This window comes from Eriocheir sinensis, chromosome 5 (assembly GCF_024679095.1).
Source record: "Eriocheir sinensis breed Jianghai 21 chromosome 5, ASM2467909v1, whole genome shotgun sequence".
NCBI lineage: Eukaryota > Metazoa > Arthropoda > Malacostraca > Decapoda > Varunidae > Eriocheir > Eriocheir sinensis.
Window position 1 is genome coordinate 25,100,966 of NC_066513.1, and position 25,691 is coordinate 25,126,656.

Sequence of the window (25,691 nt, forward strand, 5' to 3'; positions counted from 1 at the left end):
AAGTTCATAAAGCAATTTTATATAAAATTATTTATAATGATATTTACATAGACTCGTCATTGTAAAAATTAACCCTGTTTTGTGCCTCTTGAGAGATCTTAACGTTGAAATGATGTTAATTCTTTTTAAACGGTTACTATAGGCCAATAGATGTACGGTAGGATGATACCTACTGCTATATATTGTTTTATATTCCTGCTACTAATAAATCAATAATAACTAATGTTCCATGGTACTAAAGTACTATAAGACAATAGATGTAGGATGATACTACTATGTTACTATTGTTATATTACTACTGCCACTACTAAATCAATAAGAACTAATGTTCCATGGTTTCTTGTGTTTTAACTCAACATTTTACAATTAACTTCTCACCATAGTCAAATAACTCTGCTCCTCACTATTACCTAAGTTGAAAAAAATATAATAGCAGCTTATCATGGCTTCCATTGTACTGTCAGGCTTACTTTTATCACTCACTCATTCACACAAAGGAAAACTCTTCCCAAGATGATATCATTATACCAGTTTAAACAACACATAGAACTATTAAAAGGAAAAGAGAAACATGAGTGTATCCCTGAAAATTTGTTATTCTTAAAAATTTTATTTAAATAATACAAAAATATCACAGTAGGTTATCCTGGCAGCCCAAGAATTAAGTATAGCCTTGGGAGAATAAATAGGTACAGAAACACTTTTCATGATTACTCTTCTAAATTTGTATCTAGATACTAGATATTGGTATTCGTGAGACTGTGTTGGTACAGGGTGTTTGCCAATGGGAGACTTTCAAATGGCTGATTTGCTATTGGCGCATTTTACAAGTGGAGCAGCTTTTATTGGCAGTCATGTGGTCCTCACTGCATGACTGCTAATATGATGGATACTTAAAAAAGATAAGTTCATAAATAGATATGATAAATGGTATTCAGTTTATAAGAGCTGCCATGTGTTGGGGGATTGACCTCCAACAGACTCCTTTTGTCCTTATTTATGTGAATGTATTGGTAATTACTTATAATCTGCTGCAGCTGTTGCGACTAGTCTTTCTGCTACAAATTATAGTACTGTTGCTGAGAACACTACTTATATAACAATACATAATTTACATAAATCATCTAATAAGGGGCTAATAATTATTAGAATTAACATCCACATTACATTATAATTAAGATTTTTGCAAACTTTTATGAATATAATAATAATAATGAAAATAATAATAACAATATATAAAAAAGTTGATTATTACTTGAAATAATACCTGCAGTGTTTAATAAAAAAAATCTGGCCGTCATTTATAACAACATAAATTATTTAACTAAAAACTCAATCTATATTTCCAGCCAATAACATGCAAACACACTGACAGATGTACAACCAATTACTTGATAGCAACAGAAGCAACTATGGTGTATTGATGGTGGTGGGATTGAGGGACAGGGAGAAAGGAGGAAAACATACAATCAATCCTCTACTTTATCCTGCAACTCCCTAAGACTGGGCATCCATTTCTCTGTGATGTGTCTGCCTCTGCCAAAGTCTATGATATATGTAAAAATCTGAAAATATGGGAAGTACCAATTGATCTTAACATAGCTATGGCTATGCTAGCAATTGCAACACTTCTCTTCCCCTCTGATTTGCCGTTTCAAAAATTCAATAAATTAAAAATAAAATAAAATAAAAGCATACTTGATGCAAAGTAAAGACAATGCCATAGACATGGATGCTGACACAGATATGGACAAATATTACTGATCATGGACATATGAATGCTTGGCTTTAGGCTGACTATGAAGTAGATTTTGGGGATAAGGACCATTCAGAACCATAGCCCCACCTAACCCACTGTACTGCGCACATACCTACCTACCTTCAAGGCATGCCAACACCTCCTCACACTATGGTTGCCTCACAGAGCCTGGTTGGGAGTGCCTAGGCCGAGGTCAGTCAAGAGGTCAAATTCAGGTCGTGAGTGGGTGAGTGCCGACAAGACATGTGTAGGAGTGATGGTTGGTGGGGGCATGACCGAAGATTCCTGCCAAGCCTGGAAGTGGGAAGCCCTCAGCAGGTCCTCCATCAGATTTAATGCAGCCTGAAAAAAATAATAAATAAATAAATTAATAAATAAATAAAAAGTATAAAAAATAAAAATAACTAAATAAAAACAAATATAGTAAACAAATAAATTAACATAAAATGTTTAATCATGACTTTCAATATAGCTTTGCTTCATTATTAAAGGTAATAAATAAGAATGAAAAATACTACACACACACACCTTCCAGAGAGTGGCGCGGGCAGCATCAGTCGCACACCTCTCGCCTACATCCTCAGGCTGTATGGAAATACGAAGCTGGGAGCCAAGCTGCCCCACCCACTCACAGCCACTGGTCACCTCCTCCTCCTCAAAGGGAAGGTACTCCAGCCTCTGCTTCAATGGAGAGCCTGCCAACAAGCAACACTATTACCCCTTACTTACTCTTAAACTCCCATTCTATACTACCTTCGCATATTGGTGTTAACAGCTGTCACATTAGCATGCTGAATAAATTCATTTATGCTTCCTCAGAAATGAGACATTCTACCTAACAAAGTGAGCTCTTTCTTTGATGATTTTCATTATAAGTACTAACTTGTGGAATTTTCCATTTGTGATGCATCATGTCAACATTAAAAGATTTTTGGATTTTGGAATTTTGGATAGAGTATTCTCAACCTGTAATGAGACTTTCTAAATAAATGAGCTCTTTCTCTAACTACTACTATAAGTTGCTGCCTGTCGTGTGTTTGAAGATACCCTAAACTTAACATAATCTTAGCTTAAACAGTTCTCATATGTGTGAACTCAGTAAATTTGTATATGCTTCCTTGGTAATGAGACTATATCTAACAAGGTGAGCTTTTTTTCAATTTTTACTACCAAGTTGCTCCCTGTCATGTATCTATAGATACCGTAAACTTAACCTTAAAATAACCCAAACATTTACCCTATATGTGAACTCAGTAAATTCATAAATGCTTCTGAGGTAATAAAACTTTATAACTTCCAAAGTCAGCTCTTTCTTCATTGATTTTTACTATAAGTTGCTGCCTGTATCTGAAAATACAGGTTAGGTTACTTAACCTAACCATATTCCAAACAGTTATCTGATTCATACACTCGGTAAATTGATATCTTCTTCCTTGGTATTGAGACAAACAAAGTAAACTCTTTCTTTGTTGATTTTTATCATAAGTTACTGCCTGTCATGTGTCTTAAGATATCTTTAATCTAACCTAACTATATAACTTGAACAATCACCATATACGTGTATCAATAATGAGACTTTCTACCTTACAAAGTGAGGCCTACTCTACCTCACTCTACTTACCTGGTTTTCTTTTGGAGCCTCTGAGAGTATCTTCCTCCTCATCTAGACCAACAACATCAACTTCTAGTGTGTCAGAAGGACAGGTGTCATTGTCACTTTGATGCTCCTCCTCTTCCAGCTTCTGAAGGTCCCCAATGTAAGAGAGAGATTTTCCAGATGTTGGAGTTGATGGTGGCAGCTTTACCTTATCTGTACCAAAACAAGAAAGCCAGGTAAGGTGAGTTCAAATGCTTCAAGTTACTTATAATTATCATCATCATCAGGCATTACTAGCCCACTGTAGGACAAATGCCTCTCCTGGTATCAATTCTCCGCCCTGCTTGGCAAATACATACCAAAATTTTATCTTCACATGTCTTTTTGTCTACCCTGGGATTGTTCCACAATTCCTGGATTGCTACTTTGATAATTTGGTTGTCCACCCGTTATCAGTCTCATGCGTGCTATGACTTGCCCAGGTCAATTTCCTATTCTTATTAGTCATTAGTCACAATGGAGAGAAAGTTGAGGAAAAAATATAAGAGGTAACCTACACCCTGCTCTGGCAGCCTTGGCAAATATGATGCTCAGAATACATCGACACCTTCATTTTTGTTGTAATATGAAATCAAATACTTTTTCTTCATGAACATATAATTGATTAATGATTACTGAAGAGTTAATGATGGACCTGACCTCTCAATGGTGTCAAGAACAGCAGGTTAAACCCAAAGTTAGACAGACACTGCTAATGAAACTCATAACATTACTTCAACTTCTACAGCAAAATGAGTAAAGGGACAAAATTTGCCATAACTTCAAGAACAATATGAATAGAAGGTGTCAGACAAATATTCCAAGTTCTCTTACCTTTGACAGACTAAAAGTCAAAAGACACCAACCTGTGTGAATGACTGGCCTGCGTGCTATAGGGGTGTGGGCATGGCCTCTTCCCCATGCCACAAGCCTTGGGATTGTCCAACCCTCCCAGCCCTTAACACGGCACTCTTGTAGCCACCACCTGACCTCTCTTGCTCTCTGAAACTATAACACTGAAGTCAGAAATGGGCACTGTGGGGACACCAGATTCCATCATTATCACCTAACAGTTTTTACAAACTTTACATGATTCAAAAATTCAGTTTGCTAATTAGATTATATTTTTATTTAGTTAAGTACAAATGTAGCTTTAAACATGTTTTTTTTCATGTGTTCTCTTCTATCAATTAAGATTCCTAGATTATATCAGTAACAATGAAAACTTATGGATATGAGGCAATTGTTTATGGAAAGCATACATTCTGAAAGAAACTTTTAAAAAGGGATAAAAAACTCCTATAAAAGGATCAGAGGAGAAGCGGATTTAATGATAAAGTTTTCATCTTTCTCTAAAATGAATTTCTTTATAACTTTGCTTTACATCTTGTTGGGGTGGGGGTTCTACATATAAGCTTATCCTACAGCTCAAAATAGAACAGAAATGATAATACATACAATTCAGGCCAACATTACTACTGACCTCACAGGCCCTCTGTTTGGCGAGGGGCCAGCTCAGGAAGTGCTTGTGGGAGGTGGCACGACAGAATGAGAAAGGTGGGGATGGAGTATGGCTTGGCTGCACCACTGGCAACACCCTGAGCCACGCTGACACACAGGAGGATGTGGAGAGGCTGGTTCTGCATGCCTCACACATGCGACTAAGGAAAAATGAAAGTGAGTGAGAGCTACCTTGGTTGCACTAGTGGTAGTTTGTGGTTGACAGGAGGAGGAGCTGGATGAATGCAAAGTACATCCTTAAGTGGTTAGGGCGCCTTGTTGGCTATGTGTGACTATGTGTGTGGTTCAGCGGTTATGGAACTGGTTGAATGTAGAGGTTTGGCATGTAGTTAACTGGAAGATGAAGTGGCTGAATGTAAATTACTATATGCTATATGATTTTACAGAGTACATGACTATAATGACTATGTGTATATATATATATATATATATATATATATATATATATATATATATATATATATATATATATATATATATATATATATATATATATACATATGACTATGCCATTTCCTCAGTTTTCTATTTGTGGTACTTATCACCTTTCATAACTAAGCACCTCATTTACTGATAAAAATGATGATGATGATTATAGTCTTCTTGACATGAGGTAAAATTTAGCTTACCCCAAATAGTCTTCCCAGTAAGTTGAATATTCTTTTTCCTGCTCTTCCTGCTGCTGCTGCTGTTCTCTTTTCTTGGGGCCAAACAAAAGCTTCTTCACATTCAAACCGCTACTGCTGTCGCTGCCGCTGCCACCAGACTTCAAGGATACACCACCAATAAGCTCCATGAGATTTTGTGATACACTTCCTTTCAAGATTATTCCTTCACTTTCCCCATCATCCTTAATTGTCCTTTGTGGAGCAACAACTAATTTACCTGGAGTCCCTAATACTGCATGGTTACCTCCACTGATACTGGTGCTACACATCATAAATTGCTGCAAAGGTACAATTTTGGGCACTTTCTCACCCTGCAGCTTGAGTGGTGAGAGTTGTTTCACGGCCCTCTTGCCTTTACTCGTCACTAACTGCAATATATTGGCACCGCCCACCACCCGCCCACCTTGAATCAGCAGAGGACCTGTGGAACCTGTGGTGGTTGCTGCAGTGGTGGTGCTCATGCCTGAAGAAGCAGTGGTAGTGGTGGTGGTTCTGTGTGCTCCCAAACTTGTTACAATCCTGCTATGTCCTGCATTTGTGAGCACCTGCAACCCTAAGCTTTTCAGTTTTTCTGGCGTTAACAGTTGCCCATTACTTGTCACAAACCTAACATTACCAGCTTGTAGCTGACTCAGTCCAATGACTTTGGTGTGTGCAGAGACTGAGGTCTCACTTACATTCTTAGCATTACTCACAGTAAGGGAGGGAATTTGTGAGCTGAGCCTTTCTTGTGAAAGATGATGGTTCTCTGATGCTTTGGCCTGCTTGAGTGTGTTTGAGACAACCTGCTTCTGTCCTTGAACAAGTGTCTGTTTATATACTCCCAGCAGGTTTTGAGGATCACTGCTGGATGTGGTTATTGTCTGACTTTCCAACAGGTTGTGCTGAGTGACTTTGGCCTCTATGGGACTGTTGGTTCCTTTAAGCACTGAGTAAGCTCCTTCAGACACTAGAATACCAGAATGATTTGAGACACTGTGTTGGGGTATTAACTTCAGTGTTACAGGTTTGCCAGGATCTTTGAGGAGTTGGATGTTGCCCTTCCTAATGGCACTCGATCCTTGACTCACACTTGTCTCAGCTTTTTTTGCTTCCTGCATGTGATTGCTGTTAGTTGTGGCAACTGTTTTGGCCTTGTTCTGCTTGGTGTAATTACGAGCTGCCTGCAGGGCCAAGGGGTAAAGGTGTGAGGGGATGAGGTAAGGTTTGAGGCTCCCGTCGGCTTGTCGTACATGCACTCTACACACTTTACCGTTGGCAGGACTTGATTCCCTTACTACTCCATCTCCTTTCTCGGTATTTTTCACTCTTTCAGTACCACTTTCTCCACTCTCTATGCTTTCCTCAGAGGTACTCACATCTTTTGCTGTCATATTCACTTTGTCTTTTTTTCTCAACAAATTCCAACGCTTAATATTAGTTCTCGTAGCTCCAACTGTTGTGCTTCTCTTGGAGGTCGTACTCACATCTTTTGCTGACACGTCTGTTCCACTTTTTGCTGCTAATAAACCCATGCACTCTATATTTGTTCTTGTACCTCCACCCAATGTACTTTTTCCAGAGGAACTCACATAGTCAACCTTAATCCTTGTCATTTCATCTCTTTCTTCAATGTACTGGTCTTTACTAGTGTTCTCTGGGGCTGCCAGACTACTACTACCACCAGCACTACAGTCTTTTGTTGGGTCATGGTCAATGGTTGTGTTCTCTTCTACCTTAGAGATGATCACACCTGTAAGCAGCTCATGAGTTAATGAGGCTGGGCAGGACTTCTCTTCATCCTCTTCCTTGCCTTGAGCATCTTCATCTGCACCTGAGTTGGCTTCTGGGTTGGGCATGTACACCCACAGGTCATACCAGTTCTCCTGACCTGATGAGGATGGTAGTTAATCAAGGTTACCTTTGCAGCCTGATGGGTGCAACATAGAGAGATATGAAACGAGCAGCAGGGATGAGAGAACAGACAAAGGTTGAAGATATTTCAATGACAAGAATAAGTGAATGTTGCAAAAACAGGTGTATATTTAGGGAGAACTAGAAACTCTTCTGTTGTAGCCACCCCCTTAAGAAGAGTTATTGGAGGAAACTGAGCCATCAAAACTACAGGTTGATAAAAAATGAATAAAAGAAGATAAAGAGAAATACAGAGAGAATGAGACAACTTACCCAGTCTCCAAAGGCCAGTGAGAGCTAGGGCGTCATCAGGCCGGGACAGAACCAGAGGGTGAAGAAGACGGACTGACTTGTTGCGCGGGTCGATAAACTTGAGCATCAGCTTGATCTTGAACTCCCCCCAGCCACGCCGACTCAGCACGAAGGGAGGCTGCCTGGGTTAAGAATATACAGTCATCTCCATCATCATCCCCAACATCAGTGATTCTTTAAACTATCATGAAAGAAACCACTTTAAATCAATTTTGTTTGAGAATGAAAAAGATAAAAACATTATTAAGGATTTTGTAAAAAAAATGTTGTACAAGAAGTATCTATTGATCTATTTGGATTATTCTGAGAATAATGTTCAAAGATTTGTGATGCCAGAAGGAGAATAAATAAATAAGAATAAAGGGAAGAAAAAAGCTCTTTAATACTATACGATAAGGAAAAAGAGGCTGTGATGACGAGGCACATGCTAACTTGAGGGTGATGACATGGTGGGGGGAATAACTCTCGTCCAGGACAAAGGTAACGGACTGCAGGAAGGTGGCTGCATCAGGGTCCCCCGGCGGCGCCCTCACATACACCTGCCACTTGTACCTGAAGGTGTCCTCGGCCTCCTCCCCCGGAAGAGGAGTGAGGAACTGGTAAGTGTTGCCGACGATCAGCCTGAAAAAGAAAATTAGTAGTTTCCTCAGTGAGTCTTGCATGTGTTGTTTGCTTTGTTACAGGCAAGCCAATGTTATGTGGAAGCTGCTGCAGCAGAGAAGTATTACAAACAAGCAATACACAAATTTTGGGGTTATAGAAAAAGAAAGTCTGAAAATAATCTGACAATAATTAACCACATTACAATTAGCATACCCCTACTACACTTACTACTACTACTTGGTATCTTGTGGGAACTTTCTGGCCTAGACTCTTGGATAAGTTAATCATGTTTTATCATTGAAGCATCTACTATCTGGGTAGTGAACAGCAAAGAGGCTGCTTAACACTGCACAGAATAGAAGTCCACCATCTAGAAAACAAGGGTGATTCATGAAAGTGAGTGTGGAGTCTATTTATTTTTCATGCTTGAGCTACCCCTATCAATGTAGAAAAAAAAGAGGGAATGAAACATTTTTATTCACCTTCTTTTACTCTGGGATCGCCGCTGACGGCCCTGGGGTATTGTTGCTGGATTGTCTGGGGGCCGCGGGGGGAGGTGCTTAGGGCTGGGTAGCCGAGGATTTTGAGAAACTTTATCCTGATCCATTTGTGATTTTTTTGAGACCTTATCACTAGCTTGAGATGCTGGTGGTGGCAGAGTAGTTGATTTTAAGGAGTGATGACCTGCAGTGGCTTTGTTGTCAGCAGTGCTGGCACTCTGGGTTTGGTAAGATAGCCTCTTCTCTCCCTCCTGATCTGTGGCAGGACTTAGGGTCTTGTGCTCAGAGGTGAGAGGGTCTGTTGAGAGGGCCTCTGCAGTTGGTAGAGGTGCAGTTGGTGCTGTACCCAAGAGTCTTTGTATTGCTGGGTGTAGGCCTGGCAGTCTGCTACCTTTGCCCTCACCTTTCTGTGTCTCTCCCTGAAGCAAAATCGGCAAAGTTATGGTTGGAGGGAAAACCTTTGCACTGATGAATCCTATTGCATTATTAAATCACATGCACACACATAGTGGTTACAGCTCTGTGCTGCCAGGGTTCGTGGCCTGGCAGGTGGGGGTTCGAGCCCTGCAGAGGCACAGGTTTTTTTGCTGACAAGGAGTGGTTAATGTCCCCTCTTGAGCAAAGGGGATGGGGTGTGGGGTGTGTGAAGGTTCCAAGCAGTACCCAGATTGACTGAAATAAGCCTTGCTCTAATCAGGAGGGTACTCAAATCAATCAATAAATTAATAAAAGTGAAAGAGAAAAAGCAGCACCTTGTTGACATTATAGCAGCTGAGGGAGACACAGTAGCGGAGGGTGTGAAGGCACTGCTGCAGCTTCAGTATCCGAGTGTCAATCTCCTCTATCTCAGCCTCCTTCTCCACAATGGCACTAAGCAGCTCTCTGTCAACCACCTTGATGACACGTTGACTCAGCTCATCCTGAGCTGAAACACACACACATCAGGGATAAAAGAACTTCCAAACAGACATGCTAAACAATTCATTCCTGCAAAATGACAAATAAGTAGGGACATAAAATGTAAGAAGGGTCAAGATAAATCTAATAAACTCCAGATGGTTAAGAATTATTAGTAGTAGATAAGAACCTACCTCGCTGCTGCATCTCCCTCATCCTCTTAGTGTCTGGTTGATGGTCATAATCAGGATCCACAGTGCTGAGCAGCCTCTTGGTTCCTGCCAAGCAGCCCCCAGGAGGGTCAGGCCCATCCTTAGGTGTGGCTGTGGGCTCGCTGTATCCACTGGGACCTGCCTTGGGAATTTCCTCAACAACATTGTTTTCCCTACCACTTCCGGCCTGAAAGTGATGTTGTGTTGTTAGTATTACACAAGATATGCAACTGCATCACAAGGTTAAAATAAACAGACGGTTGCCATGTTGATGTCCACTGTCTATGCACAGAATGTGATGAAACAAGACAATTGTCACAATTCATAGATCAGAGTTACTAATTTTGTGTGGTGGAATCCACTACCCCAGGACACAGGGCTAGTGTAACATCAGTGTTACCACAGTTTACCTCTCAGTTTTTTTCAAGTACCCATTTATCAACCAGCCTAGAAAGGAGGATGGACAGCTACGTGGGCTGCCTGCCAACTGCCCAGGTTGGGATTCAAGCCCAGGCCCACGGATTCATAGCTAGGCACACTAACATTGCACGATGGAGGTGAACTTATATTCGTCTTTTAGTGTCTTTTAGTGATGTAACCGTGTTAGTGTCATGTTTGCACACCTTAAAGAATTTGAAAAAGTTTTTATTATTTCTTACGTTGTCTACGAGGTAAGTTGCTATGTGTTCGCGTTCCGCAACTTTTATGTTTTTAGTAAATGTCTTTTGGTGGTTTCTGTAGGCGGTCCAATTATCTGTTGTGTTGTATGTCTCCACGCGTCTGTAAAGTCTTTGTTTCATGCGATGTTGTCTGCGTAGATCCCTGGAAAACCAGGGAAGTGTGTACCTACTAGAAAGTGTTTTTTGTGGTATGTGTCTGTTTATAGTCGTGCATGGCGTGTTTCAGGTTGTTCCAGTTGGCGGAAGGAGGTCTTGTGTACCGTCACATTCCCTGCAGTCTCAAAGGCCCCCTAGCCAATTTTGGTTGCAAGGGGTGAGTACATAAGAACATAAGAACGCAGGAGTCTACAAGAGGCCGGTAGGCCTGTACAAGGCAGCTCCTTTGACCCTAAGCTCCCGTGTATCTAACCCCACCTAATATCGCTGTCCATGAATTTATCTAGTCTATTTTTGAATGTGACAATTGTATTGGCACTCACCACATGACTGCTAAGCCTATTCCACTCATCCACCACCCTGTTATTAAACCAATTTTTGCCTATGTCCCTGTTGAATCTGAATTTATCCAGTTTAAACCCATTACTTTGTGTCCTACCCGGTTCTCTTACCAACAAAACCTTATGAATGTCTCCCTTATTAAAGCCCTTCATCCATTTATAAACCTTGATCATGTCTCCATGCACCCTTCGCCTTTCTAGAGAATGCAAGTTTAACTGCTTGAGTCTTTCCTCGTATGGCAAGTTTCTCAACCCCTGAATCATCTTAGTCATCCTCCTCTGCACCGATTCTAACATTTTGATATCCATTCTATAGTAAGGTGACCAGAACTGAACCGCATAGTCAAGATGAGGTCTAACTAATGCTAAATATAGTTTGAGGAAGACTTCGGGGCTTCTGTTGCTTACGCTCCTTGAAATAAATCCCAGTACCCTATTAGCTCGATTTCTAGCTTGAATGCATTGCGCCCTTGGACGGAGATCAGAGCTCACTAAGACCCCTAAATCCCTCTCGCACCCAGACCTGCTTATGAGAGTGTCATTTAAGCAATAGTTATGTGAGGGGTTGTTCCTACCTACACTCAGAATACTGCACTTCCCTACACTGGGCAAACACTAGAATAATACCTAAAGGAATATCTGTCTGGGTCTCTGTTTATGTCTAATCGGCCGGAGGTCGGAGTGTCAATGATAAGTATGTCATGGTCACTAAGTCCTGGAACAACCTGAGTGTTTGTTATGAAGAATGTTGTTGGTGAGAAAAAGGTTAAGTGTGTGTGCTGTGGTCAAAGGGCCACCGTGGCCAGCGGGGTGCGTTACAGTATGTGTTCGTGTTCGCTGGGGTACTGTTTGTGAGAGTGAAAATGAATGAATGATGTCAATGAATGTGTCGTGTAGTTGGCGTCTGTTTATGTGGGGAATAATGGGGTTGGGGGTGTCAGCATCGGGAGGGTCAAAAGGGGAAATTGCAGTCCAGTCAATGTCAGGGAGGCTGAAATCACCTGTGATTTTATTGTTAAATCTGTACAGAATTTCAGCTACCATAACACAGAGATAAACTTGAAGGGTTAAAAACTGGCAAACCGTTGTGTCTGTAAAGAAGCCTTGTGATAACACCAAGTACACCGTCTCTTGATACCTGTCTTAGTTAAGTCACTGCACTGCATGATAATCCTACCAGTACAAACTCGCAGGCAATCCACACATGTAAGGTATGAGGGTTGGCAAGGGGCCGAAGGTAAGGCTCCATTATTCAGCGTTACGAGTAAGCCTGCCGCACCTTACGTTACCAGTGTTTGAGTTATCTACCACAGGTTGTCTCACCGTTGAGGTCATGGCGTGGCCGTCAGCACGCCGCCCGTCACCAGTCACCGCAAAACTTTTTCTCCCCGCCATCCGAGCAACACATGGCGGTGCTGCGAGAAATACCTCCTCGAAGAAATAAGTCGCTCTGATGTCAACCGCGCATGTGAACTGAAATATACAGGATAACATATTAATTTGCCTGTTTTTGTTCTGTTTATCCACTTGTGATATTTATGACGGCTGATATTGCCCACAATAAAACAACACACCAGGACCAACACCACAAAAGCAATATGAGTGGACATCAGCGGCGTGGGGTGATTCTTTCTTAAATCTGCTCTATTCGTTTTTTTAATTTTTTATAAAGCCTTCTATTAATTAAAAGTATTTATCTGATGTCTGTGCCATGTGTTGGAGCCCAAACAGGACAAGTAAACGATGGCAGTGAGTGAAATTTAGAAAAAGTAGGCAAGTTGAACCCCTCTCTGCGAGCTATTTTACGGTTGCGAGCAGATTCCTACAACAGCGGCTCCAGCAACTCGACACAACCAGTCTTTGCCTTCCTGTGGTGCACAGGCTAAAAACTTGATTATTTGTGTTTGAATAGCAATTAATAGTGCTATTAATAAGTTCTTTTAATTTAAGTAGTCATAATGTGTCTATTATATTTTCGTTATAAATAAATGTAGATATGGTAGTCTGCTGAAATCAAGGATTTATAGTGTCGTTATCCTGGAGTGTCATTGACATAAACAAACATAAAAGTGGAGAAAAAGATGAATATAGTAGTAGTAGTAGCAGCAGCAGTAGTAGTAGTAGTAGTAGTAGTAGTAGTAGTAGTAGCGTAGTACGTACGTACATAATAGTGGTCATAGTAGCCTAGTATAGTTGGTGTGCCGTAAAGTAGTAGCAGTAGTAGTAGTAGTAGTATAGCTAGTAGTAATAGTAGTAGTAGTAGTAGAACGTAGTAGTAGTAGTATAGTAGTAGCAGCAGCAGTATATTAGTAATATTATTATATATAGTACCGGTAATATATATAATATATATAGTAGTAGTAGTAGTAGCGCAGTAGAAGCAATAGTATATTATTATTATTATTATTATTATTATTATTATTATTATTATTATTATTATTATTATTATTATTATTATTATTATTATTATTATTATTATTATTATTATTATTATTATTATTATTATTATTATTATTATTATTATTATTATTATTATTATTATTATTATTATTATTATTATTATTATTATTATTATTATTATTATCATCATTATTATTTTTATTATCATTATTATTATTGAATAGTAAATAAAACATAATAAGAACGCGAAAAGTCTATAAGATAAATAACAAAGAAGGAACATATTAGCGCTATATACACACTCCACGTAAACTATACCTACGTGTACACTCGACATGCCGCCATAAATTGATGAAGCAGGGATGAATTACAGCGAAAACATGACTAAAAACGAAGCAACAAGACGAAATGAAGAAATAGGGAATAAAGAACGTTATTACCACTGTCATCTTTCACCAGCTGAGCATGGAGCAGGTAGCGCTACACTCTATGTTCCACGATAAATTGATAAAATAGGTACGAATCAAAGCAAAACCATGACTAAAAGACGAAGAAATAAGACGAAATGAAGAAATAGGAAATAAGGAACGTTATTACCACTGTCATCTTTCACCAGCTGAGCATGGAGCAGGTAGCGCTACACTCTATGTTCCACGGTAAATTGATAAAATAGGTACGAATCAAAGCAAAACCATGACTAAAAGACGAAGAAATAAGACGAAATGAAGAAATAGGGAATAAGGATCATTAGCGCTATATAGCACTTCCTGGGCATCAGCTGAGCATGGAAATGGTAGCTATACGTATAGACTCCGCAAGCCACTTGATAAAATAGGGATGAATTACATCGAAAACACGACTGGAAAATGAAAAAACAAGACATATGGAAGAAATAGGGGATAATTAACATATTAACACCGCCACACATATATAGGCAGCAGAGCGAGGAGCTATATAGTAGGGCCTACACCCCACTAGGGATGAATTACAGAGAAAACACGACTGGGAAATGAAGAAACAAAACATATGGGGTGAAATAGGGGACATATTAACACTGCCACACATATAGGCAGCAGAGAGAGGAGATAGTAGGGCCTACACTCCACTAGGAATGAATTAAAGGGAAAACACGACTGGGAAATGAAGAAACAAGGCATATGGAGGAAATAGGGGATTAAGGAACATATATTAGCACTGCCACCTCCTGCCAGCTGAGCGCGGAGCTAGTATACATATAGGGCCTACACTTCACGAGGGATGAATTACAGGGAAAAACACGACTGGTAAATGAAGAAATAAGACATATGGAGGGAATAGGGGATAAGGAACATTAGCACTGCCACCTCCTGCCAGCTGAGCGCGGAGCTGGTAACACTGCAGGCCACAGTTCAACATGGCGCAGGAGTATCAATACTTCTACGAGGATGAGGTGTACAGATTCAACAAAAAGGGGAATTTGGAGCTCGGAATGGTGCTGGAAAACGCTGAGTTCGTGTCCAGCGATGAGGAGTCAGATGGCGACGAGGAGGACAAGGTGACCAAGGGCAGCATCAGAGTGGCCTGGTACCCTAAAGGCGAGGAACAGGTACTCCCCGAGCGAAAGGTAAGGCCCTGCTACTACCTGTTTACCTGTCCTACACCTGTAATTAGCGGTGAGAGGGAGAGTTACCGTGGCAAGACTCCCTACACACACCGCCACCCCCATCAACAGAGGCTATGCACGGCTGGGTCATTAATTATCCATCCAGTCCTGTTACCCCTTACCGTTTTGACGTTTGCCCGTTAATATTTGATTGTTACCTGTAATTAATAGTGGAGGGGTCAGTACTGTGGCAATACTCCCTGCACACACCTGCCCCACTGGCTAACGTAATAGGTCATGTTTTTATCATCGTGTTACCCATTCTCATTTGACAGCTACCCATTACTATCAGACACGCCGTTAGCATTAAAATTTGTTTATTGATTTTGACAGTCACCCATTTCCATTTTGAAACTTAGCCATTATATGCCTTACCCATTATCTGCCATTGATGTGTTACCCATTACCATTGTGACAGCTACCCATTACCATTTGACAGCTACTTATTACCATTGTGACAGCAACCCATTTCCATTTTGACAGGTAGCCATTACCATTTTGAGAATGTTTCTCATTACCATTTGGCAGTGTTACCCATTACCAAATTGACAGGTAGCCATTACCATTTTGAGTATTACCCATTACCATTTTGATAGGTACCCATTATCATTTTGACAGCTATCCATTACCATTTTGACAGTTACCCATTACCATTTTGACAGCTACCCATTACCATTTTGACAGTTACCCATTACCATTTTGACAGCTACCCATTACCATTTTGACAGTTACCCATTACCATTGTGACAGCTACCCATTACCATTGTGACAGCTACCCATTACCATTGTGACAGCTACCCATTACCATTGTGTCAGCTACCCATTACCATTTTGACAGTTACCCATTACCATTGTGACAGCTACCCATTACCATTGTGTCAGCTACCCATTACCATTGTGTCAGCTACCCATTACCATTTTGACAGTTACCCATTACCATTGTGACAGCTACCCATTACCATTGTGTCAGCTACCCATTACCATTGTGTCAGCTACCCATTACCATTTTGACAGCTACCCATTACCATTGTGTCAGCTACCCATTACCATTTTGACAGCTACCCATTACCATTGTGTCAGCTACCCATTACCATTGTGTCAGCTACCCATTACCATTGTGTCAGCTACCCATTACCATTGTGTCAGCTACCCATTACCATTTTGACAGCTACCCATTACCATTGTGTCAGCTACCCATTACCATTGTGTCAGCTACCCATTACCATTGTGTCAGCTACCCATTACTATTGTGTCAGCTACCCATTACCATTTTGACAGCTACCCATTACCATTGTGTCAGCTACCCATTACTATTGTGTCAGCTACCCATTACCATTTTGACAGCTACCCATTACCATTTTGACAGCTACCTATTACCATTATGGCAGCTACCCATCACCATTATGGCAGCTACCCATTACCATTATGGCAGCTACCCTTATATACCACTTTGACAGTTATTTCCATTGTGACAGTTACCCATTACCATAGTGACAGCTTCCCATTCCCATTTTGACAGTGTTACTCATTACCATCTCAAATTGTTACTTACTTACCTTTTATTCATTTAACTGGTGATTTTTTGCCAACACCCTCTCCCTTGATTCTAGCCACACAAAGTTCTCATTCATTCTTATTACATTTCCTAGGCTCGAAGCCATCTCAGAATATCATGCTTCAACCTTTCAACCACTCCTCAATCTACTCCCTTTGTTGTTATCCCTGCACCAAAACTCATAAGCATCCTTATTACTTTCTCCACCCTGTTTTGACACAACACATGCTCCTCCTGTATAGCTCATTTCCACTATGTATATTTATGATCAGTGTATTACATTCCACATCCATGTCCCTAATGTGTATGACAGTTGAGAGGATAATGCTATTTTTTATACTCTTCTTTACCCCCGTGGTTAGTTTCAAGAAAACTTATTATTGAATGTTTACTAATTTTTAAGCTTGCATTTCTCAGTTACAGAACGAATCACTTGTGCCCCTAATTAAAGGATATTTGAGTGGTACAGTGTACAGTGTATAGAAATGGTTGTCCTCCCTGTCAGGTGGGGCTGGCAGACCGCTCCCTCATGCCGGGTGACGTGGTGCGGCGGCTGATCCGAGGGAAGGACACACAGCGGGGGTACTGCCGGCAGGTCCATGTCACCTCCAGTGTGCAGGTTGTCGGCACCAACCTGGTCATCCTTAATGTGGATAGTAATGACCTCACACCCCTTGAGGTGAGTTATTTTTAGGGTTGGTTATTAAATATTTTAATAATTAAATTTTTTGTCATCTTCACTTTGTCATTATCATAGCGTTTTCCCACAGTGCATTGTTATTATTATTATTATTATTATTATTATTATTATTATTATTAATATTATTATTATTACCATAATGTTATTATTGTTATTATTATTATTATTGTTATTTCTGTCATTATTGTCAGCATTAAATAAGTAATTAGCTCCATATACCTAGTTATCTTAATCATTTGCCATGGTCATCATCATCACCATCATTGTCAGTATCTTATTTTCTCATTCAATAACAACTAGCACCTAATCATCATAACAACCATTAGCATCATCATTGTCATCATAATCATCCTGGGTTGCTACAGTGTTACCTTGGTTTGGCATCTGTCATGAGTTACAGAATGCCATAAGTATCATCCTTAACCCCCCACACAGGAGTTCACAACAGACATCGCAGTTGCGCTGGATTCCTGGGTTGGTATGGTGCACATGGTGAAGTGTCGCCTTGTGATGGTGAGTGGCGATGGCTCCCGCTGCATCATGTCCGATGGCGAGGCACTTGAACTGGACGACCTGAGGGATACGCGTGACAGGGTTAGACTGGTAACTGTCTCTCAAGCTCATGGTCATCTTATCCTAAAGACAAGCCAACTCCTTTTTTGTATTATTAGTCATCCTTGTTTAGTTATCTGCCCATCCACACTTGTTGGATTAGCTTAGTTATTGGCTTCACCTGCTGATGCTGATAATATTTATTATTTCATATATTATTATTTCAAGGCATTGTTTTTAGACTGGTATCTCTCTCTTCTTCCTCATTTGTTATCTTTCTGTAGTGCGTTTGTAATTATATAGTTCAACATACTTCAGTGATGAGATTAATTTTAGCTTAATGGAGCTGCTATTGAATTGTGTGTATTACATTACTCATCATCAAAGTCACAATTTTCTAATCCATTAAACAACTAAAGATTTTATTCAGTGAAATCAATCTTATCTAGTTGTTTGGAGAATACATGTTGTAATCAATCACATATGCATATAATTTTGAGTTTCATTTAAATATCATTAAGCTGTTATATAGTTTTGAATGGCATAGAAACACTTATCATCGGAGCCATTAAGCTAAAAAGCATAACTACTGATTGATTATGGATAAAATGGAGGGGTTAGGATGAAAAGGTATTTTTTCAGTATCCATCACCCTTGGAGTTAGAAAGTTTTGCACAGGACATACACCCATAGATTTTGATCATATGTTCCATTATCTCTCATTTGTAGTGCCTGTGTTTGCTCCAGTACTTTGATTTGCAGAGTAGATACTTACATGAGGTAAACAGCTTGAAGTTTAATAAATATTTTATTTTGAATTATTATTATTGAAAATCATCCCGTTTATAAAGATATTGTATTATTAACAGAAAGATTGTAAAGTAGATCAACTTTACCCTATTCTGGCAAAGACATTTTAACAGCCCCGGCTGCATATATCACATCTTAATATATTTTCACACACAGGGAATGTAAAATGCAATCAAATATAATTTCTTCATCTACAAGTTATAACTAATTGACAATTACCCAAAAAAATAATGAAGAAATTTCCTGTCTCATGCTGGTACAAGAATCAAGTTAGAAGGTAAAAGAACAAAAATGTTGAAATAGTGAGCATTGTTTTCAGTCAGTGGAACAGACTATAGGATGTAATTAATCCTCTAGTAACAAATCTATAAATTAGTCTAAAAGCCTGAAATAATAATGTACAGCATCAATGATCATGTTTATTCACTTTATTTCAGTTTCCTTGGTTGCAGTATTGTATTTTTACTTGTATAGAATGAACAATGTTATATTCCAGGGAGTATTCTGCAAGTCTGCACTGTACTCGCCTAGAGTTTAGTCATTGCCTGCTATCAGCTGCTCTGCACATTTGGTAAACACTCCTATTGTCAGACAGCTTCAGTATAAAGAGCTTCCTTATAATTTGGGTATATATACATGACATTTTATTTTTCTCTCTCTCTCTCTCTCTCTCTCTCTCTCTCTCTCTCTCTCTCTCTCTCTCTCTCTCTCTCTCTCTCTCTCTCTCTCTCTCTCTCTCTCTCTCTCTCTCTCTCACTGCATCTACTTATCTTTGTATTTATCTATTTGTATCTATTTGTCTGTATCTACGAGTATCTATTTATATATTGATTATACTTTGAGGATTGAATTAGACTGTAAACTGCAACCAAAGACTTTTTATTTTTTATTTTTTGATAATTTCCTCTTATTTCAAACAAACAAACAAAGAAAAAAGGTTATCTTGAGCTTGAGTTTGTTGATTTTGGTATATAGCCTTAAGTTTGATTTGATTTCTCAGACCACATGTCATATGTTTTTTAATACACTGAGTGACTGAAGCAATACAGTATTAATTCAGTAAGCATATGAACCTTCTAAAACCACAAGGCTGCCAGCACCACCATGACAAGCAGTTTGGGCTGTCAGTGGGTTTTATCAAGTATTCTTTGTCATGTGAGGCTGTGACTGAGGCATCTAAGAACCTTCCTTCTAGTGTACTTCCTTTTTTAATCTCACAACAAAAGGAAAGTATGGAAATTCTTATATTAAAGGATGAGGTTTTATCCAGTGTTCTCTGTCATGTGGAGGTGCAACTTGAGATATTCTGACTGGGTCCCAAACTGCCTTGCATAACTCTAGATATCACAATGTTATAAATGAGTTAAACTTTAACAATTTTTTTTTATTCTTAAAATTGGCGCTTGTGGCTTTGTGATTCCATAAGGCTCAGATTTTATATTGTCATAATATTTACCCACCATATAAGGAGTATTTGAATAAGCTTCAAATTTCTGTGAAACAGAAAACTGAAACCTCCCCTCTTATTCATTTATCCTCATTGATCAAATTCTCAGGATTCAGAGTTTCGCCGATACGACTTCTACCCCGGGCAGCAGCTGGTTGGCTGTTCTGCTAATTTTGAACATGCTGAGTGGCTCCACAGCACCAAAGAGATGGAGACAGCGCTGGCTAAGCCTCGCAAAACCATCAAAGTAACGGTGGAGCAAGTGCAGGTAATTGACAGTGTTTACAAAGGGTATTTTTCCTGTTTCTCTTGGTTTAACTAAGTGGTGCTGCTAGTCTTTTTGGGATCTTAACACGTTACCTGGGTCTTGGGCCACAGGTGTACCACTGATAATGCTCCTTCCTTGGGAGTTGGTACACTGGTGGCCCAATAATGATTTAACAAAAGTATGCATGCAGTGTCATTTTTCACCTGTACACAAGTCGACTGAACATTCTTTCACTCCTTTTACGTTTTCTAGGAGACATGAAAAACATAATGAAACAATGTGGTAAATGCTTGTTAATTTTGTACTATTATAATGAACTCCAAGCCTAATGAATATTTTTCATTTACATAGAAAAAATATATAAAATGTAAAATAGGCATTAAAACACAGTCATATTATTAAGAAGTATAGTTACGATTTAGAAAACCACTTATATTAATATAATAACATGGGGAAATTTAACATAATTCAACTTCTATGAATGTACATTTTTATATTGAAAAAAATTGGAACGATCTGCTCTTTCTTTGAGCAATTTCACACTTTGTTTGATGGTAAGAAAACAGTGAATAATAATGAAACTAAAAATATCTATACTGTGGTGAAATAATTTTCACTTTTATTTAGATAAATATCCTTCAGACGCAGAATATGGAAGGTCTATTTGTAAGCTTCTTAAGCATTGTGCTTCTCTGCAAATTTATGTCTCAGTGACAAATATGTCCAAAAGATCATCAGTTATAAATAATTCATACATATTAGTGAAATGTGGTTTATTTGAGGCAAAATAGTCAGCTCTTCTCTACCACTGAAGGAATAGAATTGCTGTTTAGAAGAAACAAACCCCATCCCTGGGAGGGTGCAGAACAGTGATTGATCGGCTGACTCAGACCCATCAATTGCTTCACTTAGGTTTGTGTCAGTCTCATTGAAGGGAACGAAATCCTCATCTGAGCTTTCTTTTCCATCATGACTTCCAGGGTCATAATTTCGGGGGTCACCAGTGATACCAGTGAAAATTGTTTGTTGGTCCACAGGTGGTGCAGCTTGGTGTTCGTTGGCAGTGTCGTGCATTCTCAAATGATGCAAACATTGACAAGGAGCAACCAAAGTACCTTGTTCAGGGAGAAGATCTGAAGAGGTATGTGTGGCACAATTTAGTAAATATTTTTTGTAAAACATTTCTCAGCTTTCTTCCTTTGACTTAAAATCTCTCAGTTGTTTTCACAGTACTGAGGCTGATGGAGGGAAAAGGCTGAGGAGGAAGAAACACTATAGTTCACCTCTTTTCAGGGTGAAGATGCTGAATGTGTTTGAGCCCTGTACACTCCAGCTGGGTGACCGCAACTACTACTCCTCCAAGGAAGGTGATGTGATCATGACGCGTGATCAGTGGCGGCGGCTCATGGCAGCACAGCTGTCCGCTGACCACACCAACCCCTGCCCTCTAAGGCCCCGTCCCCCTAAGAACAAAACAAGTACGAATACTAATCAATTATTTCTCTTTGTTTATCAGGAAGTGGTGTCATTTACCCCCTTTTTATTTTGTATATTTTGTATTGGTCATATATTTCTGACACATTTTTGTACTTAAGTATAATGCTTTATTGCTCATCACCAAATTTTTTCTTATTATTTTGTATTGAATTATATGAGGGAGCTGAAAAGACGAAGTATGTAACAGTTTTTCAAGACAGCTAATATGTTGACAGCACTACTTTAAATCTTTGGAAGACTAAAGACTTCTTCCTCTTTAGGTACAACTTTTCATCCCAAGTAAATTTAAAGAATAGAGGGTTTGATCGTTTACACTGGATTTACACTTATTTTGTATTTTATTTCATATCCTAAAGACAACATTTATGTACCGTATTTTGCGGCGTATAATGTGCTCCGGCGTATATCGCACACCCTAATAAACTTTAAGGCAACAATTTAGGAAAAAAAATTCAGTCCTTAAAATGCTCAGAAATATGTACGGACAAGCAAGATTGATGATGTACAGTTTACCAAAATTTCTGATAACCCCTTAAGGGCAAGGTTATACTGTGCAATCAGTTCTCTCCGTACAGTGATGTTCTGATGTTCTCCCGAAAATTGCTCACTTTCCATTATCAATCTCACGGCTCTGCCTAAGCCAGTAGCTTTAAATTTATGAGCATTTGCTTTATCCATCCATCCTCTTCAGTCTGCCTCAAACCCGAAATCTGTACGTCATGTAGTGTTCAGTGGTGATGTGATGAAGTGCAGTAACTTTTAGCTCAGAGCAAGCCTGTAGCGCTGCTTGGTTGCCGCGGTGTAGGTAGCGGCTCTCCCCCTCCATGCACTCGATCCCACTACCAAGCCCCTTCATTACCCTCATATTCTTAACTTGATAATCCTGAAGGGTGGGGGGATGCATCCTCAGGGGCCTCAGTATCACTTCCACAATCACCGTAATGAGATTGATCTACAGGATGTTCACATCACCGTAATGAGATTGATCTATAGGATGTTCACATCACCGTAATGAGATTGATGTACAGGATGTTCACCAAAGCGAGGTTGCACAATAACAGGGCTCAGCCTTCCTGATAAGACAAGGGGTTGGAGTTCAATGCTTTGATGTCACTGTCTTCACTAACATCACTTTTGAAGCTTGAAGAAGTCACTTGCAGCTCTCTCCCAACTGTGCTTGCACTGAAAGCTCTTTTGGGAGCAAGAGGAGGCTTAGGAGGAGTCAAAGTCTCTAGCCATGGACACTTGGGTGCAGAATCAGACGAGGAGGATATAAAAAACTCTTGCCATGGTTACAGTCACAGAAACCCTGAGAATGTCACGATGGAGTTGTGTGGCAGCCTAGATGTCACACTGACCTATAAATCCCCACGCAAACTTGAAAATTATGGCGGAAAAAGGCAGACCTGAAAAAAAATCAATCAAAATTTGTACCTTCGGCATATACCGCGCCGGGTAACTTTTTGGCATTTTTTAAGTGAAAAAGGTTTGCGTTATACGCTGCAAAATATGGTAATTTAAGTATACCTATGAGTGTAGCCTCGCCTCCCTCACAAGTCTTTAGGCACAGCTTACATCTCTGCAGTGAATCTAGTACAATACAAAAGTTTGATATGCACACCAGACTGACACTCATCCATCCTTTACTTTGTTTACTGAAGGCCCCATTTATTTAGCCTCCGTCACAACTCTTCAGGCACAGCTTATATCTCTGAAGAGAATCTACTACAATAAGAAGGAGTTTGATATTTACACCAGACTGACACTCATTTATCCCTTATTTTGTTTCTTGAAGGCATCGTTTTTTTAACTGAGTTTCACCTGTGAGTGTGGCTTGAATCAAAGCTCTCACTTTCACACCATGCTTGTCTTTTGTTAACTTCAGCTTGTTGTGTATATATTTTGCTACTTTTATTATTTTTCTTTTCGTGACTCCTTCCAGAGAGAAAAGTACGGTCTGTATTAGCTGGTGCGGTTGAGGTGATACCAGGTAGGCTATTCAGTGTTGTACGAGGCTTAATGTCTGTTCTAAAGTGATATTTTGAGCCTGTTGGAATTTTTTCATTAGTTTTCACTTAAGCATGGTATTTGCATTCTGTGATCATTGTTATCATTTGAATAGGTTTAGTAAATTGTAATGCAGAATGAGAAGTTTTTATAACTGTTAGTGAGAGAGAGAGAGAGAGAGAGAGAGAGAGAGAGAGAGAGAGAGAGAATATTTTTAAGAATATTTTTACATTAATTTTTTCCATTACCACTAAAGCTAGCATTATACAGACTGAGCTTCCCAATGCTTTGTGAGTTACTCATGGTGGAGCTCCTAAAGCCTCATCATAGTACAAATTATACACTAATCAACATAATAACTAGGGTATGTTCACCAGTTCTTATGCAGGTTTCCATTTAGTACTTGTTTACGACTAATGTACGTATATTTAGGAACGGTGATATGTGAGAAGGTGCAAAAAATAATATTAAGATATAGATTGATAAACATTTCTCTTTTATCACAGTATTTAGTTTTTTAAAATCAATTAAACCACCTAAAATCAAAGAGCTGCAAGCATTATCATGGCCAGAGTTGAGATTGTGCACCAGGAGGTTTTATCAAGGGTTATTTGTCTTATGGGCACTTATTAGGAGTATCTTAAAACCTTTGCTTTATTACTTTTATTATTAGTACTTTTATCTCACAGCAAAGAAAAAGGTAGAAAGTTCAACTTGTATAGTAATAGGTCATCTCAAACGTTCTCTGTCATGTGGTGTGACTTCAGGTATTATGAATATTTAATAGGGTTTGAAATATATAGCATAACAAAAACTTAGAGGATTTATTGTTGAGCCAAACTTTAAAAATATATTTTTTGCTTTAATGGCTGAGTTTTCAATCAAGATCAGTTTTTCCCTGATATGAGTAGTAAATGGAATGGGGCATACAGGTTGGTGAACCTAGGAAGGGAAGAATCCTGTGGAAGGTTTCTCTTAGGTGACTGCCATTAAGTTTTGTAATAATATGCATGATGCCAAGTTGATTTGCTAAACTTTTTTTCTGTATTGTGTCTGACTCATCAACATTGATTGAAGTGTTAGCTTATTATCTCTAATGATTTACAGATCCTCCTCCTGTTCCCTCCCAACCAAGTGAGGACACAGGTAAAGGCTTTTCACTGCAGCATGTAGAGTAGTGAGCCAATTTTGCAACAATGAATTAACCTTAGCATTAAATTATGAAGAAGTCATCATAGATTCACTGTTCATAGAAAGGATTTTGCTTTATGTGCCTTTAAGGGGAGTTTCATTGAAATATATGAGAACATTGTACTCCTTAAGTTCTTGCACTGTATTATCCCCACCCTCTCCCCTCATTGAAGATTTAAGGTATGCTTGCCAATTTAAACACCATTAACACTTTCCATCCGTGATGCAGACATCGGTGTCACAGTATGGAAAGGGTCAAGAGGAAATGGAAGAGGATTAATCCTCTTCTAAACCTCTCAATCCTCCTCTAAATTCTTCTTAATCCTCTTCCATTTCCTCTTAAGAGGTTTAGAAGAGGATTAAGAGGAAATTGAAGAGGATTAAGAGGTTTAGAAGAGGACTAACCCTTTCCATACGGTGGTGCCGTCCGACGCCCATCGGACG

General features: G+C 39.3%; 2 protein-coding genes across 7 annotated transcripts in view; one reads left to right on the top strand and one right to left on the bottom strand.

Moving 5' to 3' along the window:
* Positions 1-578: 578 nt before the first annotated feature.
* On the bottom strand, positions 579-12,658 carry LOC126985550 (uncharacterized). The gene is made up of 12 exons (XM_050840663.1): positions 12,502-12,658; positions 9,984-10,188; positions 9,645-9,817; positions 8,875-9,311; positions 8,222-8,410; positions 7,751-7,911; positions 5,546-7,454; positions 4,879-5,056; positions 4,262-4,403; positions 3,381-3,569; positions 2,288-2,454; positions 579-2,101 (listed from the first exon to the last, which is right to left on the bottom strand). Exons 1-12 carry the CDS (start codon positions 12,571-12,573, stop codon positions 1,919-1,921), a joined length of 4,005 nt encoding a protein of 1,334 aa, XP_050696620.1. The 5' UTR covers positions 12,574-12,658; the 3' UTR covers positions 579-1,918.
* Positions 12,659-14,935: 2,277 nt separating this feature from the next.
* The window catches only part of LOC126985556 ((E3-independent) E2 ubiquitin-conjugating enzyme-like), a 36,626-nt gene continuing 25,870 nt past the window's right edge, over positions 14,936-25,691 (top strand). For 3 of the 6 annotated variants that reach the window (XM_050840675.1, XM_050840705.1, XM_050840686.1), the window contains exons 1-8: positions 14,936-15,181; positions 17,281-17,454; positions 17,911-18,078; positions 20,394-20,552; positions 21,590-21,693; positions 21,846-22,030; positions 23,992-24,039; positions 25,164-25,202. In XM_050840675.1, the coding sequence (XP_050696632.1) occupies positions 14,972-15,181; positions 17,281-17,454; positions 17,911-18,078; positions 20,394-20,552; positions 21,590-21,693; positions 21,846-22,030; positions 23,992-24,039; positions 25,164-25,202 (1,087 nt within the window). In that variant the 5' untranslated portion in view covers positions 14,936-14,971. The remainder of the gene's footprint in view (positions 15,182-17,280; positions 17,455-17,910; positions 18,079-20,393; positions 20,553-21,589; positions 21,694-21,845; positions 22,031-23,991; positions 24,040-25,163; positions 25,203-25,691) is intronic. The other 3 variants (XM_050840712.1, XM_050840716.1, XM_050840696.1) reach the window with 2 other exon arrangements.

Coding starts and splice junctions, on each gene's coding strand:
- LOC126985550 (XM_050840663.1), bottom strand. CDS start 12,573: ATGGCGGGGAGAAAAAGTTTTGCGGTGACTGGTGACGGGCGGCGTGCT. Junction 9,818..9,983: donor GAGGGAGATGCAGCAGCGAG/GTAGGTTCTTAT, acceptor TGTGTGTTTCAG/CTCAGGATGAGCTGAGTCAA. Junction 7,455..7,750: donor CACTGGCCTTTGGAGACTGG/GTAAGTTGTCTC, acceptor CATCCTCATCAG/GTCAGGAGAACTGGTATGAC.